At 35.8% G+C, this 27,261-nt stretch overlaps 1 protein-coding gene across 1 annotated transcript in view; it reads right to left on the reverse strand.

Annotated features, from left to right (window-relative positions):
- Positions 1-27,261, reverse strand: part of OTOGL (otogelin like) — a 142,010-nt gene that overhangs the window by 22,916 nt on the left and 91,833 nt on the right. Inside the window, 13 exon segments of the mRNA XM_077770188.1 lie at positions 460-601; positions 3,945-4,159; positions 7,076-7,265; positions 9,232-9,324; positions 9,418-9,441; positions 9,680-9,822; positions 10,332-10,509; positions 13,542-13,609; positions 16,516-16,590; positions 16,903-16,982; positions 21,264-21,381; positions 23,339-23,617; positions 26,212-26,379. Coding sequence (XP_077626314.1) covers positions 460-601; positions 3,945-4,159; positions 7,076-7,265; positions 9,232-9,324; positions 9,418-9,441; positions 9,680-9,822; positions 10,332-10,509; positions 13,542-13,609; positions 16,516-16,590; positions 16,903-16,982; positions 21,264-21,381; positions 23,339-23,617; positions 26,212-26,379 — 1,773 coding nt within the window.

Consider the following 27,261-nt stretch of genomic DNA (forward strand, 5'->3'; position numbering starts at 1 on the left):
GATCAAAGAAATCCAGAAAGATTACTTTCCAGAAAGTGGATACAATATCAGGAAAGGAGGGAAAGGGGACAGAAAAACTTGCATCCTCTTCACAAGCTGGGGAACAAGCTGGGCAAGCGAGGCAGGTGGAATCAAAACCAGCAAAATGTGCTCTGGGGTACAGAATTCAAATCTCTTTTCCATTCCCTGTGATTTCTTCCACATCTCCATTGATTTTGCTAGTTAATATTTTGTAGACTAGGTTTTCTTTTGGGACAACTGATGCCAACCGTAGGTTTGGATCAGGATGAAAATAGAAGTTGCCTATGTGGGAGAGCTGACGTCTAACTTCTAGGTTACATTGATATGCATTTTATTCTTGGGAAATTATTTTGTGATGAAAAAATGAAAAGAAAAACAAGAAAATGAAAAAAATGCTTTTTGATTGTTAGAAAGTAGTATCTGAAATGTTCTACTTACAGCAGTAATCTGGAGTTCTCCACTGAATACAGATGTCGAACCTGCTGCACAGAGCCACATATGCAGAAAGTGCGTCACATTCATAGTTCCAAAAGTAGGTGTAGTTGATCCACATCTTTTCACAAAAGTTCTGTGGTGAAACCTAGAGATACATTTTGCCTTGGGATAAGTTCTGTTGTTTTATTTCTCTAACGGTCCTAAGTTAGACTAAAGCTACTTGGAGAATAAAAGGGTGGCAAGTTAATATTTGTTATGGCTCTTTCTTGACTTTAGGTTCCCAATTTCATAATACTAGATGTCACCTCTGATGGTACAATATTTTAAAACCCATTCTAGATAAGATAAATATTGCTTACACTAATCTACATAAATCTATCTTGTAAAGATGAAAGAGAAGCAAAGTATGTGGATCTAGAAAAACCTATTTCTGATACTATACCTTGGGTTAGAATTTTCCTTTCCATTACTGAATAGGACTTTAATCCATGACAGATAAAACCAGAAGTTCCCCAACATTCCATAATGATACATGGCATTACTTATTAAATGAGGCTATAAATGCCTCTCAAAAAATGTAATATTGAACATTGAATAATTTATATAATTTGGCATGCCTCAACTTAGAGACACATTTTTCTCCTACAGATTGTTTCCTTTTGACCTAGAAAGGCTTGAAATCTAAATAATTTAACTTGTAACATCATTTATTCCAATTTTTCTCTTTACTCATTCATTCAGCAAACATACTAAACATCCACATGCAGATGCTAAATTCTGATACAGTTCAAGGTGCCAGATAAAAATACTTAATATTTTCCCCATCCCACCATTTCTTCTTCAAGGTCCAGGTCTATAAAAACCAAGATTCTACATTCTTTCAGTTTTCTGAAATCTCCTCGGTTTCCAACTGCTTTACTTTGTATGGAATACTTGCTGTGATCAAGAGTATCCTCATTGTCAAATCCAGGGAACACTGCTAATTCCCTTTTTAAAACTTTCCCCTTGGACTTTGAGTATACTTCATTCTATTGCCTGTTCACCTGTTTATTGTCGGTTCCTCTACTGCCTAATATTCTGAGTGTTTCTCTAGATCCCATCCTCAATAAACATGTCTACTAGCTACAGATGTTCTTCCTAGACTCATACTACCAATTTTTGGCATGTAAATCTTTTCCTCGGTTTCTTCATAAGTCAATAATAAACTTACTACTGCTTAACATAGCTGTGAGCTGATATATGGTAAACATACAGAGCAGATTCTGGCACACTGCACATTACTTATTGTTATATTTAAAAATCCATATGCAAATGACTCCCCAGACCTGCTCTCTGGCCTCACCTTACCCCTTATCCTGGCTCCAGAATTATGTTTCTAAGCTTTTTCTGGGTGTTTTTGCTTTGAAATTCCATATGACATAATTCATCCAAAGTAAAAAGTTATATACATTTCTACTTAATCCACAAAAGCTGATTCTCCTGTATCCCCCATTCATTATTCACTTACGCATGCTTTCATAATTTATTGAACACCTAACTATGTATCAGGCATGGTGCTATGCATGAGGAGTATAAAAGTCAATAACACAGACCTATTTTCTGCCTGTGGATCTCATAGGTTAAAAAGGTCTTTGAATAGAAGCCAGGAATCACCCTGTTAACGTGAATCAGAGGACACAAGTATTCAGCTAGAAAACCTAGGAGCTTACAAGCCCACTATCAGGAAAAACCTTGGAATATTCAGAGTTGAAAGGAGACAGGAGAGTATAGCACAAGAGGAAGCTAGAAAATAGGTGGGCCAGAGCGTAGCAGACCTCGTAAGCCTTGATAAGAAGGTGGTTTGGCATGTACTTTACATTTCAGTGAAAGACACTGAAGGGTTTTAGGTAGAAAAATGATACAATCCAGGCAGACCATATGCCTGCTATGTGGAGATTTTCAAATGAAGATGAAGCTTACAAGTGGGAAAAACAAATTACCTGCATTCCTTTCTTCTGCCATCCAATTCACTGGGAAGAGATCTGTTCCTTGATCTGGCTATGATAGACTAAATGGCACCCTTTGTTGCCTTACTAAGCCTTTAACAGTTAAGCCGGAAAGTTTCCTGATTTAATCAGCATTCTAAGTTCTCCATTAAAAATGCAATTTTTAAAAAAATCATTATGCTTTAAAATGACACTTAAGTGAGTTTTAAAGTTTTTATAATTTTTTTTCATTTTCTGCTTTTCAAAAAAAATGTGAACAATTAAAACCTATCTTCTTCCATGGGATGCCTGGGTGGCTTAGCCGGTTAAGTACTGTTTCTTGGTTTTCAGCTCAGGTCATGATCTCATGGTTCTTGAGTTTGGACCCCCATGCTGGGCTTTGCAATGACAGAGCCTCCTCTCTCTCTCTCTCTCTCTCTGACCTTCCACTCTACTCTCTCTCTCTCCTTCTCTCTCTCTCTCAAAAATAAATAAATAAACGAAGAAAACAAGCCCATGACTTCACATCCTTTGCCTTTTCCTGAGAGAACTCCTGGGGCAGGCTGAAGACTATGGAGTCTACACTCCACGGTCTGACATGAGAGGTGTCGCACAGTGAGCTCCTTCCTGCTTTGACAGTTCCCTCATCCTCTTTCCCAGGATCTTTCCCTCAATATGTCTTACACTCAACTATTTCAATGTCTTCCTAACATGGCCTTTTACACAAAACTTGCTCTTACACATACTGTTGTATCTGCCTAGGTGTCCCTTCCTCCCTCTTCTCTCCTGGCAAATTCATCCTTCTAGATAAATCAGATATCTAAAAGTACAAGAAGTCTCCTCCAAACCTGTTCTCCTATGTCCCTACAGACTGTATGTTGTCAGATATCTGTTCACAAGCTTGCTTTTCCACCAGACCTCCTGAGAACAAGGGAGAGTCTTGTTCATCTCTGGATCACAGGAGTTTAACACAATGCCTTGTAGGTGCTGGATGCTCACAAACTTTTCATTAAATGATTCATGAAGTGCTATATCTGTCCCTAATGATGAATCTTCTTTTAATGATACAGGTTATTTAAAATATCTACTAGTCACATGAAGTCAGAAAGTTAGAGACAAAGAATGGTTAAATTGAATATATGACAGGTTGTTACAAGTATACACCTAAGAGGCCAGGATCATAGAGAATTGATACTATCCTCACTGTCTTGGTTTCTTTATTGGGTTATTAAGTGACATTGATTTCTTCCTCCTAGAGGCATTTATTTGTAGGACATAATTTCATTCTTTTTGCAATCTGTCGATAGAATTCTGAAAAAACATAGGAGAATGAAAGATGATTATTCTTCCTATCTCTTTAAGTCTATAAAAGTAAACGATTCTGAATTCCAAAGCATACTGACAGAAGGTTTGGGGCTAAACTATTCTCAGTAGAAGAACATCATAGAGAGAACAGGAATTTATTGGCTTTACTCTCAATATGTCTAACATGACAGTTCTTATCTATGGTTGCTTTTAACTTACTTTATTATGGCATGGAATGAAAGCTCTTCTGTTTAATAACTCAATGCAGTGACTGCAATCATGCTCAGTACAATTCCTAACGGGTCTTCTTGTGGTTACTTCAAATGATTTCTCAATTTCCCAGCTCTCAATAAATAATTCTATGTCTTCCATATTTGTAATAATTGTGCCATTTTGCATCCTTAGGTCATCATCTGGATCTTCATTGCAAATTCCTAGAAAGATATGTAACATTTAAAAGGAATTTTTTTCCACTTAAACAATATGTAGGCAGCAGAAATAAATCATTTTAATAATTGATTTCAAGTGAATAAATTATTTACTGAACAAGGTGCCAAATGTATATCCTTTAATGTTGATGGATTTTTGAATTGTGTATCTGATTATTTGATAAAATAGTATAGAGTTGTCTTAACTAGATAAGAAATAACCCACAATCCTGGAAGTCAAGATATGTGGGAAAAAAATGATAGAAAATGAAGAAAGAGGAGATTGACTCTGCTCCCACATTCTTCCACTATTACTACTACCTCCTAATTTAAGAACTAGTTCTTAAGCTTGCCAAGATATTCCCTAGAATAGTGGGTGTTTGGTGATTGCCTCCCAGACATCCATTCCCCCAGGAAAACCCTACCTGTAAACATTAAAATTTTCCTATCAGGAAGTATCCCTGTCCCATCACCACTATAAGAGAGGGCTATGATTGGCTTCAGGGTAATTCTTACTCCCTTGCATTAACAGCTATTGCAGGTAATAAGCCAGTGAGGTGAGGCAGTCACCTAGACACATGGATACATTCAGCATTTGGACAGTGCTGCCAAACAGAATCTGACCCGGAAATTCTAAAACATAGACAATCTTCCTTCCTTAGGATGGCATGGCCTATTGATGGTTATATGTTTTAACTGCTATGGCCTCTAGTTTCCTGAGGAAGGCCAGACTGAGGATGGGACTTACTCTTTATCCAGGTAGTACAGAGCCAAGGGAAGTGCAGAGAGATGCCTCAGAACCCTGATCATATGTGATCTGAAAGGACATAATCTTTCTTAATCCCTAGGGCTCCAATTATAAAAGATATAACTTACACATCTTTTCCAAGTATCAAATCTTAATCCTCAAGTAGATATATCAAGATCATAAGAGTTGCTGCTACCATATTGCCTTGTCCTTGTGTATATGCAAAGGACTGAATGCAATGCAAAAACAAACAAATAAAAAACAAAATGCATGCAAAATGAACTATACTGTAAAGCAGCTACTATTTTTTAAGTCTAAACTTTCTTGGAATAAAGTAATTGCTAATAAAAATACATTTTTATTGTAATGCCAGGTATCACCCCTGTAAACTTCACAGTGCTGTACAGAACGAAGTATCCATACAGACCTCCCCTTCTGGGGTCTGTGCTCAATTTAGCTCACACTCTTGTTCATGACAACTTCTTCAGCCAGCATCCAAGCTAGTAGACATGAAAGCAACCAGATTTCCCTTTAACAAACCACTCTTCTCCCACTATGGAAATTATGAACTTTAGGGAGTGAATCTTGGTTAACAAAAAGGTGATCCTAGCCTTTTTTTCTATAGTAATTACTTGAGAATCCAGTTAGCAGAGTGTGTCTCTAAAAACATGAGCTGACAATGGGGAGGGGGAAAACACAAAATCAAACAGAAATCATAGCCTATAGAAGTGATAAATCGTCAGAGAAAATATGCATTCCCAAAGTCTCTGTGTATTAATCAATAATAACTGTTGATTTATTATGTATAATCAATACTATACATACTCAAAAATAACCATTTCCACAGTGATAACCTTTTGTGCTATGTTTAGTATACTATAAATAGGCAAGGAAATATGTAAATCTTTTTAGCCAAACTTCGCATAAATGTTTTAAAGAAGAAATCAGGGTGTTTTATGTAATTTGCTAAGGGAAAGGACTTGGTCTTACTTGTTTTTGGGTTGCCAGCACCTAGCACTGTGTTAGAAACTCAGAAGGTGATCCATAAACTTTTAATCAATTAATATTTAGTGATATTAAAATAGATATATTTGTACTAAGCTAATATTTATTGATTGTGTGTATTAAGCAATGTGTCAAGTGTTTGACATTAACTTTCACATTCAATCCTAACAACAATCTTGAAGGTAGATTATTGTTATTCGCATTTTAAAGATGAGGAAACTGATGCTCACTTAAGGGCACAGAGCTATAGGCATGCCCAATGGTTCAGTCAGTTAAGCGTCTGACTCTTGGTTTTAGTTCAGGTCACAATCTCATGGTTCATGAGTTCCAGCCCCACATGGGGCTCCATACTCACAGTGTAGAGTCTGCTTGGGATCCTCTCTCTCTCCCCGCTCTCTCTCTGCCCCTCCCCTGCTCATGCTTTCTCTGTCTCTCTCTCTCAAAATAAATAAATAAACTTTAAAAAAAAAGAGCATAAAGGTACTAAGAAAACAGCCTCCATCAGACATCAAAACCAGTCTTACACTTTTTAATTTTGTTATGTACTTATAGGTATTTCTAATTTATTTCCTTTGGCTTATAATTCTTTATGTGTCTATGTAACATGGTGTGGTATTAACCTAGGTGTAAAGATACATCTAGGCATTACACTTTATAACAAAACTCTGACACATATTGAGAACATTATGTTCCGTCTGTGTAACTTTCAAGGTTGCTTAAGCAACTAAGTTTTCCCCTATTTCAGGTTGTAACATAATAAGGAAGAAATAAAATTATTTAAGCCTTTAACCTTTCTGTAATTCCTATTTTTCACTTATAAACTAACAGTAATACCAACTTATGCGGGCTATTTTTAGAACCGAATAAATTCAAGTATATAAAATAATGCTTGGAACCTTATTAATGATTAATAAAGACGAACTAGTAGAAATACAAACAGTATTATCGTAGTAGTAAACATATATTTCCATAAAATACACAGATTGAACTGTTATTTCTTGCTTCTTAGCCTGCTTATTGAAAGCTACTGATTCCTTTAGTATTCACGTGAGGTATTGAAAGCTAACACCACACCTCGAATATAAAAAGTAGGGCATCAGGGGCCAAAATGGTATAATGTGGACAAGAAAAAAAATAGAAGAAATTGAGATTTGAAGAGCAATGCTCACCACAGAGTCCTTCTGTGTAAGATGACAAGTTAAATCGAGAGCCAAAATGAATGTCTATGATCCCTGTAAGGTGAGCCCACTTTATGATTAGTCCAGCTGGAGTCATAATCACATACATGGTACCAGAATCTTCTATGGACAGTTCTTGATTTGAAAAGGGCAAAGGTACTACAATAGAATCCACTTCTACCTAAAATAACAAATTTACATCTGTTAGAAAACTGTTTATGTTTAAATGTGCACTTATTACAAGTAGGAGAATTCAGATGACTCCATTTCTTCTTGTTGAATATAAACTATTTCCTAAGTTTTTAAAAATCTCTTTCTCTGCTGCTGCCACAGCTTCTCATAACTTTTAACTTTTTTATTATTCCTTTGTTGTATACTATTATATTCAGTATTTGCTCTAACCCTATTGCCCTTTATATTCTTCAAAACTAACTTTCTTCTGGATTAAGTATGCTTTTCTGTTGGTTTCCCTCAGTCTGTGTTGATTATACCATTACCTACTAAAATGAACTTAAGATATTAAAGTTATGTTCAGGATGTTTTCTTTAATCTGGGTCCTTTCTTTGATCTTCTAAATCAGTGTTTAACTATAATGTTCCTAACAATCATCTCTCAGGCTTGGTAAAGATTAAGATTCCCAGCAATTCTATTCCCTAGGTTTGGATGAAATTCTAGACTGTATTTTTAACATGTACTGTTGGTAATACAAATGTAGGCAGTCTGAGGATTATATTTAGAAAACCATCATTATAATGATGGCAAAGACGTGGAACCAGCAATAAATTTGTCAGTCACGCCTCACCAACCAACCAGCTTCTCATTTTTATATTTTCCTCATACTGCTGCCTGCAGGCTGAAATATCCTTACTCCTGCCTGGTTAATTTCTACTCTTGGTTTAAGATTTCTCTCAGGTGTCGTCTCCTCCAAAAATACCTATTTGACCTTTCTATAAGCTGCATTAAGAGACTTGTTTTGGTGACATATTAGTCATACTCTAGATGCTCATGTGCAATACTCCTATTGCTTTCTAATTGGCAGACGTTTAAATTTAGGCACCTCACATACAGCTACAAATTACTTCCAACCAGGACCTGTATTCTTATCATCTAAACTCTCATTAAATAATTCTTAAATAATTAGTTTTTAACTGAATACATGACCAGTGATGAATTCAGTCGAGACCAAAAATGAGCTCTTTGGCTCAAGTGCTCACAATAATAGCACTGACCAGATTTGAATTTAAATTTATTTCCCATCCACTTCTTGTTAATACATCAACCTGATCAAATCAAAGGTATATACAAATGCTATCATCCAAAACATTACACCATTTATGTATTTTGCTTTACCTAAAATTAAAATTTATAATACCTTACTATATTTTAGCTTCATTTTAATATTTTTTCTAGTCTAGATGTTTGGCCTGTGCTAAAAAAAATCTTTCTAGAAGGTATATAACATCTCAGCCGTTTTAGCAAAATCTTTACACACTATTTTCTTACATTTTTGAGAGAACTATATCAGTGAAGTACCCAGCTTATAGCTCACCCCTCTCCAGTAAATATATCCTTGGGATAAAGGTTTTTTCCTGTAAAATCAAACAGCTTTTCCCTAATTTCCCAATACATCTCCCTTCTTCAATTTAGTTCAGTAGTTAAATATTTCTTCACTTTTTCTTAATTTGGTTAGCACATATTCATTGAAACATTAACATCATAAGCACTTCAAAACTATTTTTCTTTCAGTAGTCTTCATTCCAATATTCTTAGCTACTCTTTATTTCAACCCTGTGATCTCTCTTTTTCACATCAGTTCCACTTTGTTTAATGGAAAACACTAGTGTTAACTCTGACACTAAGAAACTTGGGCCCTCACAGTGTCCAAGAAGGCTTTCATGGACTTGACACGGCCATTATAGTTAAACTCACAAGGGGAGAAACGTTTGCAGCAGTTGGCACATCTTGCAAAAAGAAATACAAAATTAAGAAACACATTGTTTTACTTTCCATGAAAAGAATGATTATACACAATAGCAACAAAACTCCACCGAAATGTTTAATTATCCCTCGTTTTGGAAATAATCGTGTTTAATATAATCTCTTAACCTTCTCCAATGTGAGAATATCTTCTAACTTTGTGTTCTTACCTTTCTTGCTGCCCGATTAACAAATATTTTATGTATCGATGTTGTCAAATTTAACTTCTTAAAACAAAGCCCATACATTCTTCCAGAGGATGCCTTAATTTGAAAAAAAAAATAAAACTTTATGGGATTAAACATAACTTTAGCAATACGGAGAAGGAATTGATGAAACGCTTTGCAAATACTCACTAGCTTTTTAAGTGAATTTCCATTCTGAAAAAAATGTAAAAAAAACACTTAAAAATATATTCCTTGACTTTTAAAAATATTATTTGAATTAATATTACATGCCTCTAAATATACTCACATGAAACATTTTTTTGTTTTAAGTGCTAGAAGATATACCTCAGTGAGTTCTTGAGCCCCTTCTTACTCTATGAATATCTAATGTTGCTGTGCCCCTTAGCTATAGATTTATGAAGAAATGACACGAGAATGGATTATGACCTACCTGATTCATGGAACACTTTTCAATATGAACAACTATAATCTCTTCAGGAATTCTTAATAAGATATAAGAAGCCATACTATATAATGCTGCATTGTTTCCATCAAATGTAATAATACTCAATTCTGACAACATGGAACATCGACCTAAGAAAAATGGTAGAGAGTGGATTTGGTCTGTTAATTAATTATTTGTATTTGTAGTAATGATTGCTCCTTAAAAAAAGAAAACTTTTAAATTAGTGTTATTATGTTTGACAAAAAGTAACTCTAAAGGTTACATATTGGGAAACAAAATCATAAAAGAAACAGAGAAAGTTCAGCAATAACTGGCTTGATGAGTGAGGAGATCAGTTCCAAAATGGTAACAATCTTCTCCTGGTTGGAAATTGACTGTCATGTAAGAAATGCAAACTTACGGGGCACCCGGTGGCTCAGTTCCTTAAGCGTCTGACTCTCAGTTTTAGCTCAGGTCATGATCTCAAGGTTCCTGAGTTCAAGCCCCACATCAGGCTTCACACAGTGTGGAGCCTGCTTGAGATTCTCTCTCTCCCTCTCTCTCTGCCCCTCTCTCACTTGCTCTCTCTGTCTCTCTCTTAGAATAAATAAGTAAGAACTTAAAAAACAAAAAAAAGAAGAAGAAGAAGCAGGCTTACAAGGACATTCCCACTCAGGGCAGCAGATATCACTATTCACTTGAACAGGCCTTCCCCGGAAACCACAGTCAGGCATTTCCAACTCCTTTGGGCAATTAAGAGACCAGTTGTATAACTGCCATTCCATATTAAGGCATATATATTGGCTACAATTATAAACAGGATCAAATTGTTGAGGCTGTTAATAAAAAAGAAAATTAGTTTTCCTTTTTCTATTTTCAAATGTTTTCAAATAATTTTTAAATTCCCCATTCACACTGCTCATAGTGTACATTTTCTAAATATGAAAGCTTTTGAAAGATGAACATTTAGAATTTCACCATGATTTTTGTTGACATATTCTTTCTAAAATACTAGGTTTGGACTTAATTTAAGCTTAACCTTAATATTTACTTGATATAAGAATTGCCCATATACTCAGACATCTGAGCAAATTGAAGCTTATCCTACATTGTCTTGATTGGTGTTTTGCAAACAGACCTATACGGTAGAGGTCAAGGTTTCAAATGTCCTATAAAGCTAGTATATCATTATAACTTCTGTTAATGTAAATTTTAAAAAATTAGTACTTAATACTATAAACATTCTATTAAAAATTCATATGTGAGAAGAGTTTAACAGCCCCTAGATAAAATAATTATAAATTAATTTTTATATATAGCTCACTGACTTCTAGGTAAACAAATATCAAATAAATCAGTGGTAGATTTTTTTTAATTTATAAATTTTATTGTATTTCAATTATGGTAATAATTATAGCAGTGATCAAACATTTATATCTCATTATATTTAGGACATTATTCTAATTAACCCATTTCATTCCCATAAAAACAACCCTCTGAGGTAGGTACTACTATTTTTTCCTGTTTTACAGATGAGGAAATCAGGAGAATGAAGGTCAAAGTAATTTGCCCAAGGTCACATAGCTAGTAAGTGGTATAGTCAGAATTTAAGTTCAGTGATTGTTACTCTGGAATCTGTGATCTTGACCACTACTCTATACTACATCTGAAAGGATGGGGGAAGAAAACTTAATATCTATGTAGCACCTATTATATGTCATACACTAATAGTAGCTTCTTTTGTTTGCTTCTCCCTAAATTTTCAAGTCATATCTTTGAGTCTCCCGAAATTTCTATCATCCCAATATTATACATGGTCAAAAACAAGAATAAAAGAGGTTACATGCTTTTGTCAATAGTAAGACTATTAAGCGAGCACTTCTAGATTTAAGAGCCAAGGGGAGGCAAATAATGAAGTCCAATTTTTCAAATTTGTATTGATTCCCAGGATTGGCTCTGCTTTCCACTTAACCAGGAAAATGAAGGCATTTAGACAAAACTAAAGCCCCTACAATATCTAAATTGCCTAAAAGAATTTATATCTTCCACTCTACTGAAGCTGTTTTTAACAAGGTCACCCAATAACCTTTACTTTGTTAAACCCAATAATCAATTTTCAGACCTCATCTTACTTGACTTACTAACATATTTAGGATAGCTTCTTCCTCCATCTTCCTTAATGTTTTCTTTCCCTGGCTTCTAGACCAGTTATGGTCTCCACTACTTTCTCCTGTTTCACTAGTTAATATCCTCTGGATGTTTGCCAGAATTTCTTCCTCCTTCCTCTCTTCTCTATCTGCACACACTCCCTTTGTGATTTCATCCCATCACTGAGAATTTCCAAAATTTAATTCAGCGTGACCTCTGCTCTAAGCTCTGTTTATGTTTTCCAGATCTGTACATCTGTGGCTTTTTGATGTCTAAGAGCAATCTCCATCTTTACATGGCAAAACTGAACTTTTGGTGACATCCATCCCAGACCTTCACTTCTGACAACTTCGCCATCCTGATTAACACCAACTTTATCCTTTAATTGCTCAAGGCAAAGATCTTAACATCCCTGATGCCTCTGTTTCACTCACACTCCATGTCTAATCTTTTAGAAAATTCTGTGGCCTCTGTATTCATAATACATCCTGAACCCAGTTATTTCTCACCATCCCCACCTGTTATCTGGTCCATGCCACCATCATCTCTGCCTACATTCCTGCAAAATAGCTTCCTAACCTGTTCTGTTGTCTCTTTGCATCATACCTTCAACACAGCAGGTAAAATAATCTCAAAACAAATCAGATCACGTAATGTCTTTGCTCGAAAATACCCAGTGTCTTCCTGTGTCTTTTAAAATAAAAACTACAGTTTTTATAATCATCTACAAGGCTTTACATAATATAATTTATTTCTTTTCTTATTGCTTACTTACTTAATGATGTCTTTAATTAGTATTTTAATATGTCAGGTACATTTTTATCTCTGGGCCTGCTTGTTCTTTTGCCTGGAAGTTTGTTTCCGGTACCCATAACTGTATTCACTACCCTGGTTCTCAGCATGGTTTAGTATTTGAACTTCTTCAGATCTTTTACTCTACAGTCACCTTATCAATGAGAATTTTCTGACCATGTCAATGAAAATAGATTTATTTTTTTCTGAGAGCACCTTCTAACATTTTATAAAACTTAGTAACTTGTTTTGCTTATTGGCTATCTTAGAACCTCCAGTAGAATATAAACTCCACAAAAGCATGGAAGTTTGCTTCCTTTTACATTGTTTTATCTATGATGCTTGGGTAGTGGTTGGCCAAAAACAGTGGTAAATAAATATGGGTGGAATAAACAGTTGGTTCATCAAACAAGTGGCACAATTGAAGTAAGAAGAAAACTAACTGCTCAAGTCTCAATCAATACAATTACCAGCTCTGGGGTCCAATGACCTGATCTTTTTTGGCTTGCTGATGTATTTTTGTTATCTGCCACAGTGTCTGGTATATAAATATACTTATATTCATATAAGTATAAGCTGCTTAATAAATATTTTTGAATGCCTGACTTACAGAGAAGCCCACACTAGATAAGTCTTTATTAAAGGATCATACCTAAGACTTCATTTGAATTTTGTTTTTCTTAGTGTGACCAGAATCTAATTAATAAGACATATCTAAATCAGTTAAGAAAATACAGTTGTGTTCATGCCACAGAGAGGGCACACACACAAAAAATTTGCTGAAATGTAATGCATATTTCTTAGCGTCTTTTGACAAGACTAAAGAGCATAGCAAAAGAGGTATAATAGCATTTGGATAGTGATACAGAAACTTGAATGGATGCTATCAGGAAATGACAAGTAGCTGGAATAGATTACCCAGTCATACCTCACATTCCAAACCTGTTGTTGGTGTTAACATATCAAATACAGTGAAGTCTGATGGAGTAATCATTTCTGGACCTGTTAGAAATGAAGATATCCTTTCCATTAGTGGAATGGTACCTATTACGTATGAAATTTACATGTAGTAGAAACTGCTAAGAAACTTCATAAAGATTATTTCATTTTTTCCTCACAAGAACTCTGTAAAGTAGATAACAATACTCTTAATCATTCTACAGATGTGGAAACGATGGTATAGACAGGTAAGCTAGTAAGTGTCAGGGGCAGAATTCAAACTAGAGAATTCTTATTCCAGAGCTCTGGCTTTTCACCTACCATTCTACAAACATCTTCACTGTCTTGACAGCTTCAACACAATTGTTTCAACAAGTAAAAATACCATGGCTCACTAGAGAGTACTCAGGAGTTAGAAATTTTGTTGCCTTTTAAAAGTAAGTAGCGAAGCTGATTCATTTCCCTCAGTGACTCTCTAGTAAGCATTCCTTGCGAGCAGAATCCATGGTGCTTTGAACCCCTGTGGACCACCAGTGGTGGGCACAGTAAAGGAACGATTTGTGGAAAGTGACGATGTAACTATTAAACACATTTGTGAGTCACCTTCAAAAGCTTTTTGGAAGGACTAACGTTATCTCTGAACTATTCAAAGCCTGAAGGACCACAGAACAGCCAAAATGAATGGCTGAAGTTTTGTCTAGCTATAATTAATGTTCATTAGTGAAACTGTCAAAAAATGACTGTATTCATTTCTTATTGCTGCTGTAACAAGTTATTACAAATTTAGTGTCTTAAAATGTCACCAATTTATTATCTTGAGGTCCTAGTAGTCGGAAGTCTTTTTTTCCCCTCAGTACAATTTTTTAAATTTAATTGATATTTTTAATTTAAATCCTGGAAGTCAGAAGTCTTAAATCAAGGTATCATCAAGGGCTGCATTCCTTCTAGAGGCTCCCAGAAAGAATCTGTTTCTTTGCTTTTCCAATTCTTTGAATTGCCTGAATATCTCGGCTTATGGCCACTTTCTCCATCTACAAAGTCATAGCATAGTATCTTCAAATGTCTCTCACTTTCCCCTCTTCTCTGATCTGTCATCAGAATCACCTTCTCTGGCCTGACCCCCCTGCCACTCTCTTATCAGGACCCTTGTTATTACACTGGGCTCATAGGGAGCCCAGGATGATTTCCCCATCTCAAGTTCCTTAATTTAATCAAACCTGCAAGTTGCTTTGCATGTAAGGTCATATTCACAAATTCTTGAGATTAAGTCAGGAACATCTTTGGAGAGCTGTTATTCAGTCTACCACAATGATGTAAGAAAAAACTACATTTCCAGTTAAATAAATTCTCTAAATAATCTTAATTTTGTGCTTATTTTATAGTTTCTAATTTTTCTAATTTTTTATTTATTTCTGAGAGAGAGAGAGAGAGAGAGACAGCATGAGCAGGGGAGGGTCAGAGAGACAGGGAGACACAGAATATGAAACAGGCTCTAGCACAGAGCCCAATGCAGGGCTCAAACCCATGAACCGTGGGTCACCCAGCTGCCCCTATCGTTTCTGATTTGAAGAATAAAGGAGAACAAAAAATCCCATTCCTTGGTCCTATGAGGAGTGACCATGATATACAGATATTGTATCTTCTGGGGAATATGAAACAATACAGACTTAAATATTTTTATTCTTATCACTATAAGCTTTTAAGCAATAGAAGAGGAAACAAAATTCTAATCCAAAACAAGCACAGTCATGGAAAATTCTAATAACTTACCAGGATTAAATATATGCAAAGCACTTAGTCCAATGCCTGGCATGTACTAAGTACTTAATATATGGAAGCCAATAAAAATAGTGGTAATAGTGACAGTTAGAGGGAGGTGTAGGTATGTCAACTATAATAAAGTTTTTAAATTTTTTTATAATTCAGTTTTTAAATTTTAAACCATGAATTTAAATAATTGGTTCAGGACATTTTTACTTTAAAAATAAAATAGGGCACTTGGGTAGTTCAGTTGGTTAAGTGTCCGACTTTGGCTCAGGTCATGACCTTTGTGAGTTCATGACCTGTGAGATCAGGTCATGATCTCAAGAGTTTGTGAGTTCTCTGCTGTCAGCATAGAGCCTGCTTTGGATCCTGTGTCCCTCTCACTGTCCCTTCCCCACTTGCATGTACACACAGTCTCTCTTTCTCTCAAAAATAAATGAACATTAAAACAATAAAGAAAATAGAAAATNCAGAGCCTGTTTTGGATCCTGTGTCCCTCTTTCTGTCCCTTCCCCACTTGCATGTACACACAGTCTCTCTCTCAAAAATAAATGAACATTAAAACAATAAAGAAAATAGAAAATAAACACTCTCTTAGAATGGACTATGAAATCCATAACTCCTACATAAAGTCAGAACTCCCACTTGCCTTTCTTAGCAGATAATTTAATTAGCAATATAATTAGACAATGATACTATAACCAAAAAAGAAGAAATATCTGAACTTTTCTAAAGTATAACCTCAGGAAAAATAATACATTAAGTTTGTCAAGACTTGTGTGAGGAGAATTATCAAACCCTTTCCTAAGCCAAGTTTCACAGACAGGGAGAAGAGTGAGGTATGAGCAGACTGCCTACTGCAGAGGCCAGGACAGAACACAAGAACGGAAATGGAAGTGCCAAAGGATGACTTCATTTGCATGAACATCTCTTCAGAGTCAACTTAATCACTGTGAAAAATGTAAGCAAGATTATGCGAAACCCAAATTCTAGGTTTAAAATGTGAGAGCAGTCCTCGTTATCTATATGAGCTGAAATGGAGGAAGAGGTGAACTGAATGAAGAAGCCGTTCAGACAAACGCTCTGAAGACCATGTAAAAGACGAAGTGACTGCTGGGACAGTACTGATGCCAGCGGCTGGTATAAGTGTGCCAAGACTTAAGTTACATAAAGCTAATTTTAGGACCTCAAATTGTGACAAAGAGCTGTAAATATGGGTAGAGATGGCTTACCTGGTGGCATTAATTCTGGTTCTGTGGGAATCAGAGGGATGCCTACAAAATAACACAAAGATACTTTTCCTTAATCTGTTTTTGCTTAAAATGAGACCCATATATACTTCCTATATGGATCTTCAGCTTCAAGGAAAATGTTTTGGAAGAGAGAGAGAGCACAGGAAAGATTTTAGAGACAGAGATTTACATGTTTTAGCAGAGTAAATAGAAACAAAAGATTCTGGAAGGGATATTGAAGAAGAATCTTAAAGAAGTTGTCTAAAATTTCTGTTTACAACCAATTGCTATCAATAGAGAAAAGAACATTCAAGTGTTTCACTTTTCAGAATATGGAGTATGGTTCATACTTACAGTCTCCTGGATAAACACATTTGAAGGTGACCTCATCGAGGATCATATTTTTAGGGCAGTAGGGCAAGCATCCTTCAACTCTTTACATGAAAAAAAAATCAAAGTGAATGAAAAAAGCTTAAAATATTAAAAAATACTGCATTTAGTATATGCAATTAAGACATATTTTTTCTGAAGTCTCCTATTCTCCTTGTCAAGCAATAAGGAGTGTTCATTTGCTACCATTCCATCATACTTCATTTTATGAAATCTCAATCCGTAGGAGACAATGAAGAGACGTCATTCATGATCAATGAAGAATTTGAACACAGAATTCTCAAAACATATACTTATGTTTGGAACGCACTAAACCCAATGTCTATAAATCACTGAAAATGAAGAAGAGTCATTTATTATTATTTTAATCTACAATTGTTATACTTTCCACTCCTATATTCCCCCAAATCCCAGCTGATAGACCAGCTTTTTAAATATCCTCACCTTAAGGATGCTAGTAGAACAAAAAGACACTTCAGTGGCTCTCCCTGACTATTATTAAGCCCCAAAATCATTGAAAAGATATTAGGAATCATCACATGGAAGGCAAAGAGGTGGAACATAGTTGTGGTTCTTTGAGAACAGGGAGGGGAAGGGGCAGAAGCCGTAGCTCTTAAGAGCCCAAATGTTTGGCAGTGCCCTGGGAGAACATGGTTGTATATGAGCCTATGGAGATTGGATTTCCATTTCTAGAACATTTGGCTTTTATAAGGATCTCTACTTCTTGTGCATGGCACAGGGGCAAAGCAAGAGCCCCATATTTGGGGCACGTGGGTGGCTCAGTTGGTTAAACATCCAACTCTGGATTTCAGCTCAAGCAAAACTGTGATCTCACAGTTCTTTACCTGGGATCGAGCCCCATGTCGGGCTCAGTACTGACAGCATACAGCCTGCTTCTGATTCTCTCTCTGCCCCTTCCCCACTCATTCTCTCTCCCTTCTCCTCTCTCTCGCTCTCTCTCTTCCTCAAAATAAATAAATAAACTTAAAAAAAAAAAAAGAGTCCCAAGTTTGAAGAAGCTGTGGATGGGAAAAAGACAAGAAGGACCATCTGCAATGCTTTTTATCTAACGGACTGAAACCAATATAACAAGTGAGGTTACATTTTCCTTCTTGTCCAATTGAGACTCAGAGTCCAATGTATTCTGATTCAAAGGAAATAAATATAATCTTTTCCATACAACCAATTATTTCACTCATACATACTAAAGAGAATTACTGCAAATATTTTTATAAAAAGCCTTGCTTATCTGACTCTCAAATACACTAGCAGATAGTAATAATATTTTAAATATTTTTAGACATTTCCAACTGCCACCTCTGTAAAGAATTTGATTTAAAAATACTCAAGGACTCTTTCCAATTCAAGGGGAAAATGAACTTGATACTAGGAGTAGGTACTGCCACCAGAGGACACTAGTTCATGGAAGAAAATCCAGACAACATTTTTAAAAAAAACAAGAAAAGCTCATTTCTCTTTTAACATGAGACACATTTAGCCATCTCTTAGATACCTCCTTCACAGATGATTTTTTTACATAAACAGTTTGGCTTATGTGACCAATTGTTTATTTCTTAAGTGGACTTGAATAATAAAACTTTAAGTGGTATATGACATTCTTATTCTACTCTAAACTTTGTCAACAAAAAAGAAAAATTAAAGTTACTATATCCCTGAAGAGAGTAGGGCCAGCTGGTTATCAGTCATTTAAATAAACATCATTTTTTTTTTTTGGTGCAACTCAATTACTTTGCAATTGTTTTCTGCAAGTCAAAACCAGAGCCACTTTCTTAAAATAGTTTGCAAAAGTCAGTAATTTATTCCTTTATAATGTCTTCATGGTTGCACATGGCAGATTCCCCTTTATTTTGTCACACAACTGATAATCTATTCAACTTCTGACTGATAAAAATTAATGCCTCGGATGCAGACCAGTTCTTATAATAAGTATATTACATAACAGGAATAACAGTATTTATATATGGGCTCTATGCTATGCTGGCTGGCATCTTTTCTCATAGAAGTTCTCATTTCCACTAGATATTTTTATTTTTAACACTTGCTATATGCCAGAAACTGCAATTATCTAGAACGAGGATGGTGATTCTGTTGGGGATTTGGCGGAGGGGTGCAGAGGTAGGTTAAGTCTCCCTTCAGGGATGCAAATACAAGGGTGAACGATAATTAATTAGGCACCTTGGTGCAGGGCAGAGGGAGAAGTTGAAAGAAGATAGAGATGGAGATAGAGATAAGAAACAGCTTGGCGGGGGGCAAAGATTTATCCAGAGCCTCTTCTCTGTATCCTAACTATACCAAAAGAGAAGATTTGGAATACCTACAGACCAAACTAAGGAAACATTGAGGATCTGGGTTCAGCCACCTAGGAGGCTGGTTATACCACAAGAAGTAATAAAGTAGCCAAAAGCCACTTCATTTCCTCCTCTGCTGGGCTGGCGGGGCTCTCTGATCTTCCTTCCTTCCTTCCCTGCCCATGAGCTCCTCACTGTGGGGCCCCTGTCGTTTGCCTTCCTCCTGACGGCTACTGGAAGAGGCAGGAAATAGGGTGTGAACAGGAGAGGTCCAAGTGAATGCTGAAGAAATAGAAATACTTCCTTCCCTTCTCTCTGCTTCCATTGCACTTCATACCCAGGAGAGGTTCAAAATCCAGCCCTGCTGCCTACAGACTGTGTGATGTAGTGCAAAATGTGTCACCTCTCTGTGCCTGTGTAGGGTTTCTCCCCTGAAAATGAGAATAAAGAGATTGCCCACTTCACAGCGCTCAGCACAGGGTGAGTCACACTATAAGGACCACAATGTGCTAAGTGTTGTCATTATTGCTTTAGCCCTCTTTCCACTGTATTGTCATTATTGGCTTCTGTTTCTGTCTTCTTCCTAAAGGCTATGAGCTCCTTGAAAGAGGTGCTGTGTCCCCTTCATTCATATGTCCAGGGCCTCTTGCAGTGCCAGTGTCTGACATAGAATAGAAGCTCATAAATGCCTAATGGAAAATGGTCCTTTTAAAAATATTCATGATCATGCTTCCACTTCTTTGTTCTCCTTTATAGCAAAACTCCTTAAAAAAAACAAAAGCTGTTTATATTCTGTCTCCACTGATCTCTTCCTATTCTCTTTTTTGCCACATCTAATAAACAATTTTCAGTCTCAAATTTAAAATCCTCAAAACTAAATTCCTGACCTTTCCTACAGACTTCCTCCTAACATTCTCCTTTGTAATGGTGACTCTGTAAATGGCGACTAAGTCCTTCCATTGAGTGGAATCATTTGAATTTGCTAATATTTGACCAGGTTTTACTGCAAAATGGTAGTTTCATATGGTTTTACCTCCAAATTATTGAGGCCAAAACCTGGGTCTTTAATTCATTTTTCCTCTCATAACTGATATTGAATCAACAGTATAAGCCATGGCTCTAAGATGAAAATATGTTCAGAATGTTAACATTCTTCATAACTTCTAGGGCTACGAACCTAGTGAAATCCCCTCCATGCCTTGTTGGAATTACTAACCCGTTCTGCCCTGTCCTTCCCCTCCTCAGCAGTCAGTGCAACAGCCAAGGTAGACTTCTTAACCATAAATCAGATCATGTCACTTCTCTATCCAAAACATACCAGGGCGCTGCTCAGAGAAAAAGACCAAGTCCTCACAATGGGCCACCAGGCCCTGTAAGATTTGCACACCACTCTGATTCTCTGGTTTCATCTCCCACCTCTCTCAGCTTTGTTCACTTCGCTCCAACTAACTGATGTCCTTGTTTATATTTAAACACACCAAACACATTCTTACCCCAGGACCTTTGCACTGTTCTCAGATTGAAAGACTCTTTCCCCAGACATCCACATGGCTAGTTCCCTTACTTCCTTTCTATCTCTAACCACACACTACTTTGTTGATGTGTTTTTCCCTGAGCACCCTATGCAAATTAGCAAAGATACACATATGCACTGTGTTCCCTATCTCCCTTACTTCCCTTTATTTTTCTTTATAACACGTATCTCCATCTAACAATGTATTATCCTACATGTTTATGTTTTTATTTGTTTATTCTCTGCCTTAATCCAACAGAGTGTAAGCTGCATGAGGGCAGGTATTTTGTCTGTTTTGGTCAGTACTGTATCTATATCACCTAGAATTCCTGGCACATGGCAGACCCCCATAACTATTGCTTGAATAAAATGAAATGAATTCATGAGTAAGTATAGAGCATATACAAATTATTCTTGAGAATTTTTTAATCTACAAAAGATACACTGAAAGAAGAATCTGCTAATGCTGGAAGTTGTTCATTTAATGGTTACATATGACTTACGGTGGAAGAAATTTACAGGCTTGTGCTTCAGGATCACTACACGTTTTAAAACAGGGAGTAGCACAAGGTTCATATCTCCATTCACACATCCTCCGGTAGGGCACTGCTGCCTGGATTTCTGGAGGAAAATAAAGTTTAGATTGTAAATATTTTAATGTACAGCTTAAAAAATAATGATTTATGATAGCATCCCTTCAGGGCTTGACCCCTCCTTGACCATAATGTTGTAGAAAAGGCAGGACAGGTGAAAAAGGCATTATAATGGCTTGATGATCAAAGTGTTTCATGGTTAGGTTGAATATGTAAATGTTAGTCTACTTTCCAAAGATTTGAAAAATCCAGCAGTTGGAGAAGGCCAAGAAAAATTCTAAATCTTTTCCCTTTATGTTTAGTGGGTTCTCCTTGATCTGTATGTCATAATAATACTGAAACTTGTTTGGAATTTTACTTTTTGCAAAGTAATTTTTGTCTATTATTCTATGTTTGTAAGCCTGTTGAGAATTATTTTCATTTCACAAATGAAGAAATTGAGGCTCAGCAGAGCCAAAGGACCTGCCAAGTTCAAACAATTAGGAAAATAGCAAAACCAAAGACATGTTTCCCAATATCAAAACTAAGGAGAGCATTCCACCTTTGTTCTTCTCACAGAACTTAGAGCACTGCCTTGTAAATGGTAAATATTATCTAATAACAAAAATAAATGAATCAGTCTTAATAATACATGCTTACAATTATAAAAATCTCCCTTGTTTAAAGAGTTTTCTCCTGTAAATTGCTAGGAGTGCCCCCTTCCCACATCACAGAACAGTCTTTACATAGCAGTCCAAAAGTGTCTTTGAAGAAGAGAGCTCCATAAAGAAGAAAGTTCAGGATAGAGGTTATATTTCTCAAATTCTGGGTATAGAATGCAATTCCAAAGTATAGGTAGGAAAATAAAACTTTTTGGAAGACATCTATGCATCTAAAATTTAGAGTGGCCATTAGACCTGGGTCACTGGAATTGTGGAGCCTGAGAGAAGATTGGTTCCAAGACTCCAGTAGGCTCCTAGAGCTTCCTAGTTTTAGGAAGCCCACAGAGGTCAGTTTCTGAGATCCTGACGATGCCATTGGAAGTAGTTATCCAAAACTCAGGTGGAGCCACTGGGTCTCATTCTAACAGAGTAGATTTCTAAGTTGGAGAGGGAAATAGAGACTCAAAATGTTCAACCTTCAAGTAAACTCAAGTAAACATATGGTATATGTCAGTGACTCTTTTTCTCATGAGTTATTTCAGTGACTCTTTTTCTCATGAGTACAGGAACCTTTCTTTAATAGGCAAAATTTTGAAGCTCATCTGAATTTCTAAAATCCAAAGACTATCAAAGTTTGCAAAAATTTACCCACAACATTAAAGTTAGGTGAATTAATGACAGAAACAAAATGTTAAAAGGAAACAATTTGTTTGGGAGATCCAAAGCCTATGTTGAGCTCCTAGGTTTTGAAAATCAATCATGATTTTAAAACATCAGATGAGTCAGTAAAGATTCCTCTCCGAAATTCAGAAAATTCAATGGCTATAAATAACTATAAAACAGTAAGGATTTCTAGAAATAAAATCAGGCTTCTCCTGAACAAGGGAAATCTTCCAGAGGTCAGTGGAACCAGACACCTTACTATTCAAAAGACAGAAATAAACATGTTATCTTTATCATTAAGAACCAGGTTACTGAGAAGTTGCCTTCTGGGAAACTAGAAGTAAACCCAAGAGATATGAGTAAGCTCTATTTACAAAGTTCCAGATAGCACTAAATTAGTAATTGGAGCCATAATTAAAAGTAACATTACTTAAGGTTGTTCTAAGCAATTTACCCATTAATTTATGTGATATAATAACTCTATAAAGTAGATATTATTATTTCTTCCATTCTAACTTCATATAAACTGAAGGACAAAATGGTTAAGAAACTTACTCAAAGTCATAAGTTTGATCTACTCGTACTCCTTTAGGAATGACTTAAAAAGTAAAATTTGATAAACATTTTGCCGTAACGTAAACTATCTATGGACTCTCCTTTTGAAGATCTCAGGAACCATACCTTCTATGCTGAAGCTACTTGAATGTTTGAATTCTTCAGAATCGTCATATTTTGAGGCTTTGACACTAGAATCTGTAAAGACGATGAAAAAGCCTTTCTTGCTGTATAACTCAAATGCGCTGTAACCAGGAATCCAGAGCCCCTGATGGTGGAAAAATGTGGCTCTCTGATGAAAGGCCGAATTCGCCTGCCACAGTTTCAAACTAAGAGTGTCATCATCATGGACATAGAGAAAATAGTTTGGCCTTTCAGCAGATTCGAGGGAAACAAGTGCCAATGCTGTAAAACATAGAACAATGCATTTGACACCTCGCTGGGTTCTCTAAAGAAAGCAGATCATCAACACGAGCATTAAAAAAATGTATTTATCAAGAGGACAAAAATAGAACTCCATAACTGCCATATATAATTAATACCAATCTCAAAGATTTCAGAAATGAATTATAAGATCTCTAAAAGGAAAATTAGTATCTTAATGCAATGAATAACAGTGACAGCTCAAAAAAACCAGTCTTCGATGAGTTCTGTTTTTTAAATCATTTCTCATATCCTTGGAGAGAAAAAAGACATATCAGCTTAGGATCCCAGAATGTACAACTTCATACAAGTAATTTGGTGATTAATTGAACATGTATTTGTATTTGCAAGCTTTAACATTTTCAAATGCATAAAATCTATAAAGGGCTAAATTGGATGGTATAAAAGAATAGAGAAACAGAACAATGTAGACCTGTCACTGCATTTCAATATCACTGGGCTCTTAATGGGCAATGTTCTTGCAAGCGATTTTGCTGCAGTAAGAAAAAACTATTTACTGAATATTACTGTCTATTTCCCGACAGATGAGCAAATGGCTAACGAACAACTACAAAACATTTGAGAAATGTCATCCTTTTTTGTTTATGTGCTTTTAAAAGTTTTCCTTATATTTGTAAAACCCATAATATAAAAGGGTTTTTTTTTGTTCTGTTGTTGTTTTTAAAGTTTATTTATATATTTTGAGAGAGAGGGAGAGAGAGAGAGTGTGTGTGTAAGTGGGTTAAGGGCAGAGATAGAGTGTCCCAAGCAGGCTCCTCAATGTCAGCACGGAGCCTGACGCAGGTCTTGAAATCAGAGCCATGAGGTAATGAACTGAGTCGAAATCAAGAGTCAGACGTTTAACCAACTAAGCCACCCAGTTGCCCTGATATAAAAGTTTATAAATTGAGATTTTTAGGCTTAATTTCTTAGACCTTAATTTTTTTGGTTTTAATTTTTTAGTTTAAATCCATTAGAATTTTTCTATTAAACACATTATTATAATCATAAAATGAAGAGCTCAAATCTAATAGATGATTCCAAAGGCATTGATTGTATCTTAAAATTTGTAAGTCCCTCTGCTGAGCACTGGAAGATGTAAAAAGGAAAAAAAGAAGTCTGTATCAGAGGAAAAATATATAACTAACATATAAATTGGAACTGCAGACTTGGGATAGGGGTTTTCACAGATTAAAAAGACCTAAGGGAGGAGCCAGAATGGCTCAGTCGGTTGAGCATTTGACTTTGGCTCAGGTCATGATCTTACGGTTCCTGAGTTCGAGCCCTGTGTCGGGCTCTGTGCTGACAGTTCAGAGCCTGGAGCCTGTTTCAGATTCTGTGTGTGTCTCTCTCTCTGCCCCTCCCCCACTCATGCTCTGTCTCTCTCTCTCTCTCTCTCTCTCAAAAGTAAATAAACAAAAAAATTTTTAATAAAATAAAAGACCTAAGGGAGTTATTTTTACAATTCATTCTAACTAGAAAACCAGAAGATTTCTAGAATAAAACAAAGTTAAGTTGGATTCATTAATAAATATTTTCAAAGCTCATACAACACCTCCTGCATGGTTCTACATAGGGCTAGTATAAACAATGTAGGCTGAGCAGCACCAGATCGGAAAGGGACTCAAACCACCAGTTAGAGCAGTTACCAAGTGGATATGACCAATATAGATCTGCAGATGCAAAACAGTAAATGTGGGACCAGGGACCAGGACAGAGAAGGGTAACAGGCTGAGGGTGCCTGGGTGGCTCAGCCGGTTAAGTGTCCGACTTCGGATCAGGTCATAATCTCACAGTTCATGAGTTTGAGCCCCACGTCGGGCTCTGTGATGACAGCCAGCTCAAAGCCTGGAGTCTGTTTCCAATTCTGTGTGTCCCTTTCTCTCTGACCCTCCCCTGCTCATGCTGTCTCTCTCTCTCTCAGAAATAAACAAAACATCAGGAAAAAAAATTTTTAAAAACAGGGTAACAGGCTGTCTCAATGACCATCTAGAATCTGATTTATTTTCACAATGTTTAACTATTGTGATATCGAATCAAATTTTCAAAAATTTCAAATCAAGTCTACGATAGTTACTATGAAAATTTAAGTTATGCTTTATGTAGGACCAAAAACTTAATTAAATAATTGCCATTCTAATATATGTACACCAACAGATAAACAAAGAGAAGATTTTATACACAAAGGAGATAGTTGGTTCATGCACAAGTGTCTTCTTTTTTTACATTTATTAATTTATTTTTGAGAGAGAGAGAGAGAACAAGCACATGAGCAGGGGAGGGGCAGAGAGAGAGGGAGAGAGAGAATCCCAAACAGGCTCCACTCTGTCAGTGCAGAGCCCAAAATAGGGCTTGAACTCACAAACTGAGTTCAAGACCTGAGCCAAAATCAGGAGCCAAACACTTAACTGACTGAGCCACCCAGGTACCCCACTAGTGTCTTATTTTATTTTATATCCTTTAGGATACCTAAAAGAATTCCATAAACATATTAGATCCCCCAATTAATATTTACTGCATGAATAAATGAAAAATGTAAAGGACAATTCCTATTTTTAATTGGAAATCATACTTACATGATGCCTTCTCTTTAAAAAGGCCTGGAGTGATCATAAAATTAAAAAACAAATTGCCATGAATACTACTCCTTGGCAAAGAAAAAATGCTTCTACTGGTCATATTGGCCCCCAGAACAAGGCCAGTCTGTCCATAACTTGCCAGCATGTATGGCCCTTCTCCAAGCCCTAGTTAAATACAAATAAGAGAATTATAAATTGGTATAGGAGTTACACATTTCAAGCTGTCATTTCAGTGGAATAAATTTTAATAACAAAAAAAATACTTCAAAAATTATTCTGCATTTAAATATTTATCATTAATAAAATAACAATTCTTTCCAAAAATAATATGATGAATTGGAATATATACTTACATACTTAGATTATATAATTTAAAATATATATACATACATGAATGTGCACATGTATATGTATATGTAAAACAGTGCTCCTCAGAAGATTGACGTAAGCCTTCTGGAACTCAGTTTTTCTCACCTATATGAAGAAGTTTCTCCAGGTAACTTCCCACTCTAATAGCCCGTGATTCAAATCTATTTTCAATAAACATAAATTTATCTCTATTGATGGCCTGTGATTTCGATAGTCTTAAAAATCAGCTCTCCCTAATAGGTTGCATTGCAAGAAAATAGAATTCACAGTCATGCTATACAATACTTGACTGTGTGGAGAATTATTGATTTTACCAGTGAGGCATATCTATGAAAAAGAAAATAGGATGAAGCTCAACAAAGAAGTCAAAAGTCTTTTTACTTTTATGCTATTGTTTTTCATGCATGTTTGTCTTAAATGGTTACATATAAAGTGGAACATATTTCCTATAGTAAAAAACTTATTAGTGTAGAACCAAACTTGAAACTCAATTAAAATAATTTTTCAGCAAACCTTATCCTATGAAAAGACATATATACAAATAAGTGCACTGATATTTAAAAAAATTATGAGTTAGGTTTTGCGATGATAAATTTACCTTCAACCCAATCTCAATTCCATTTAAGGTTCTTAATGTAACTGAGAGACTATAAAACTTTGAAGTGTCTTCTGAATCAT

The sequence above is a fragment of the Crocuta crocuta genome, unplaced genomic scaffold (genome assembly GCF_008692635.1).
Source record: "Crocuta crocuta isolate KB4526 unplaced genomic scaffold, BGI_CrCroc_1.0 scaffold317, whole genome shotgun sequence".
Classification (NCBI taxonomy): Eukaryota; Metazoa; Chordata; class Mammalia; order Carnivora; family Hyaenidae; genus Crocuta; species Crocuta crocuta.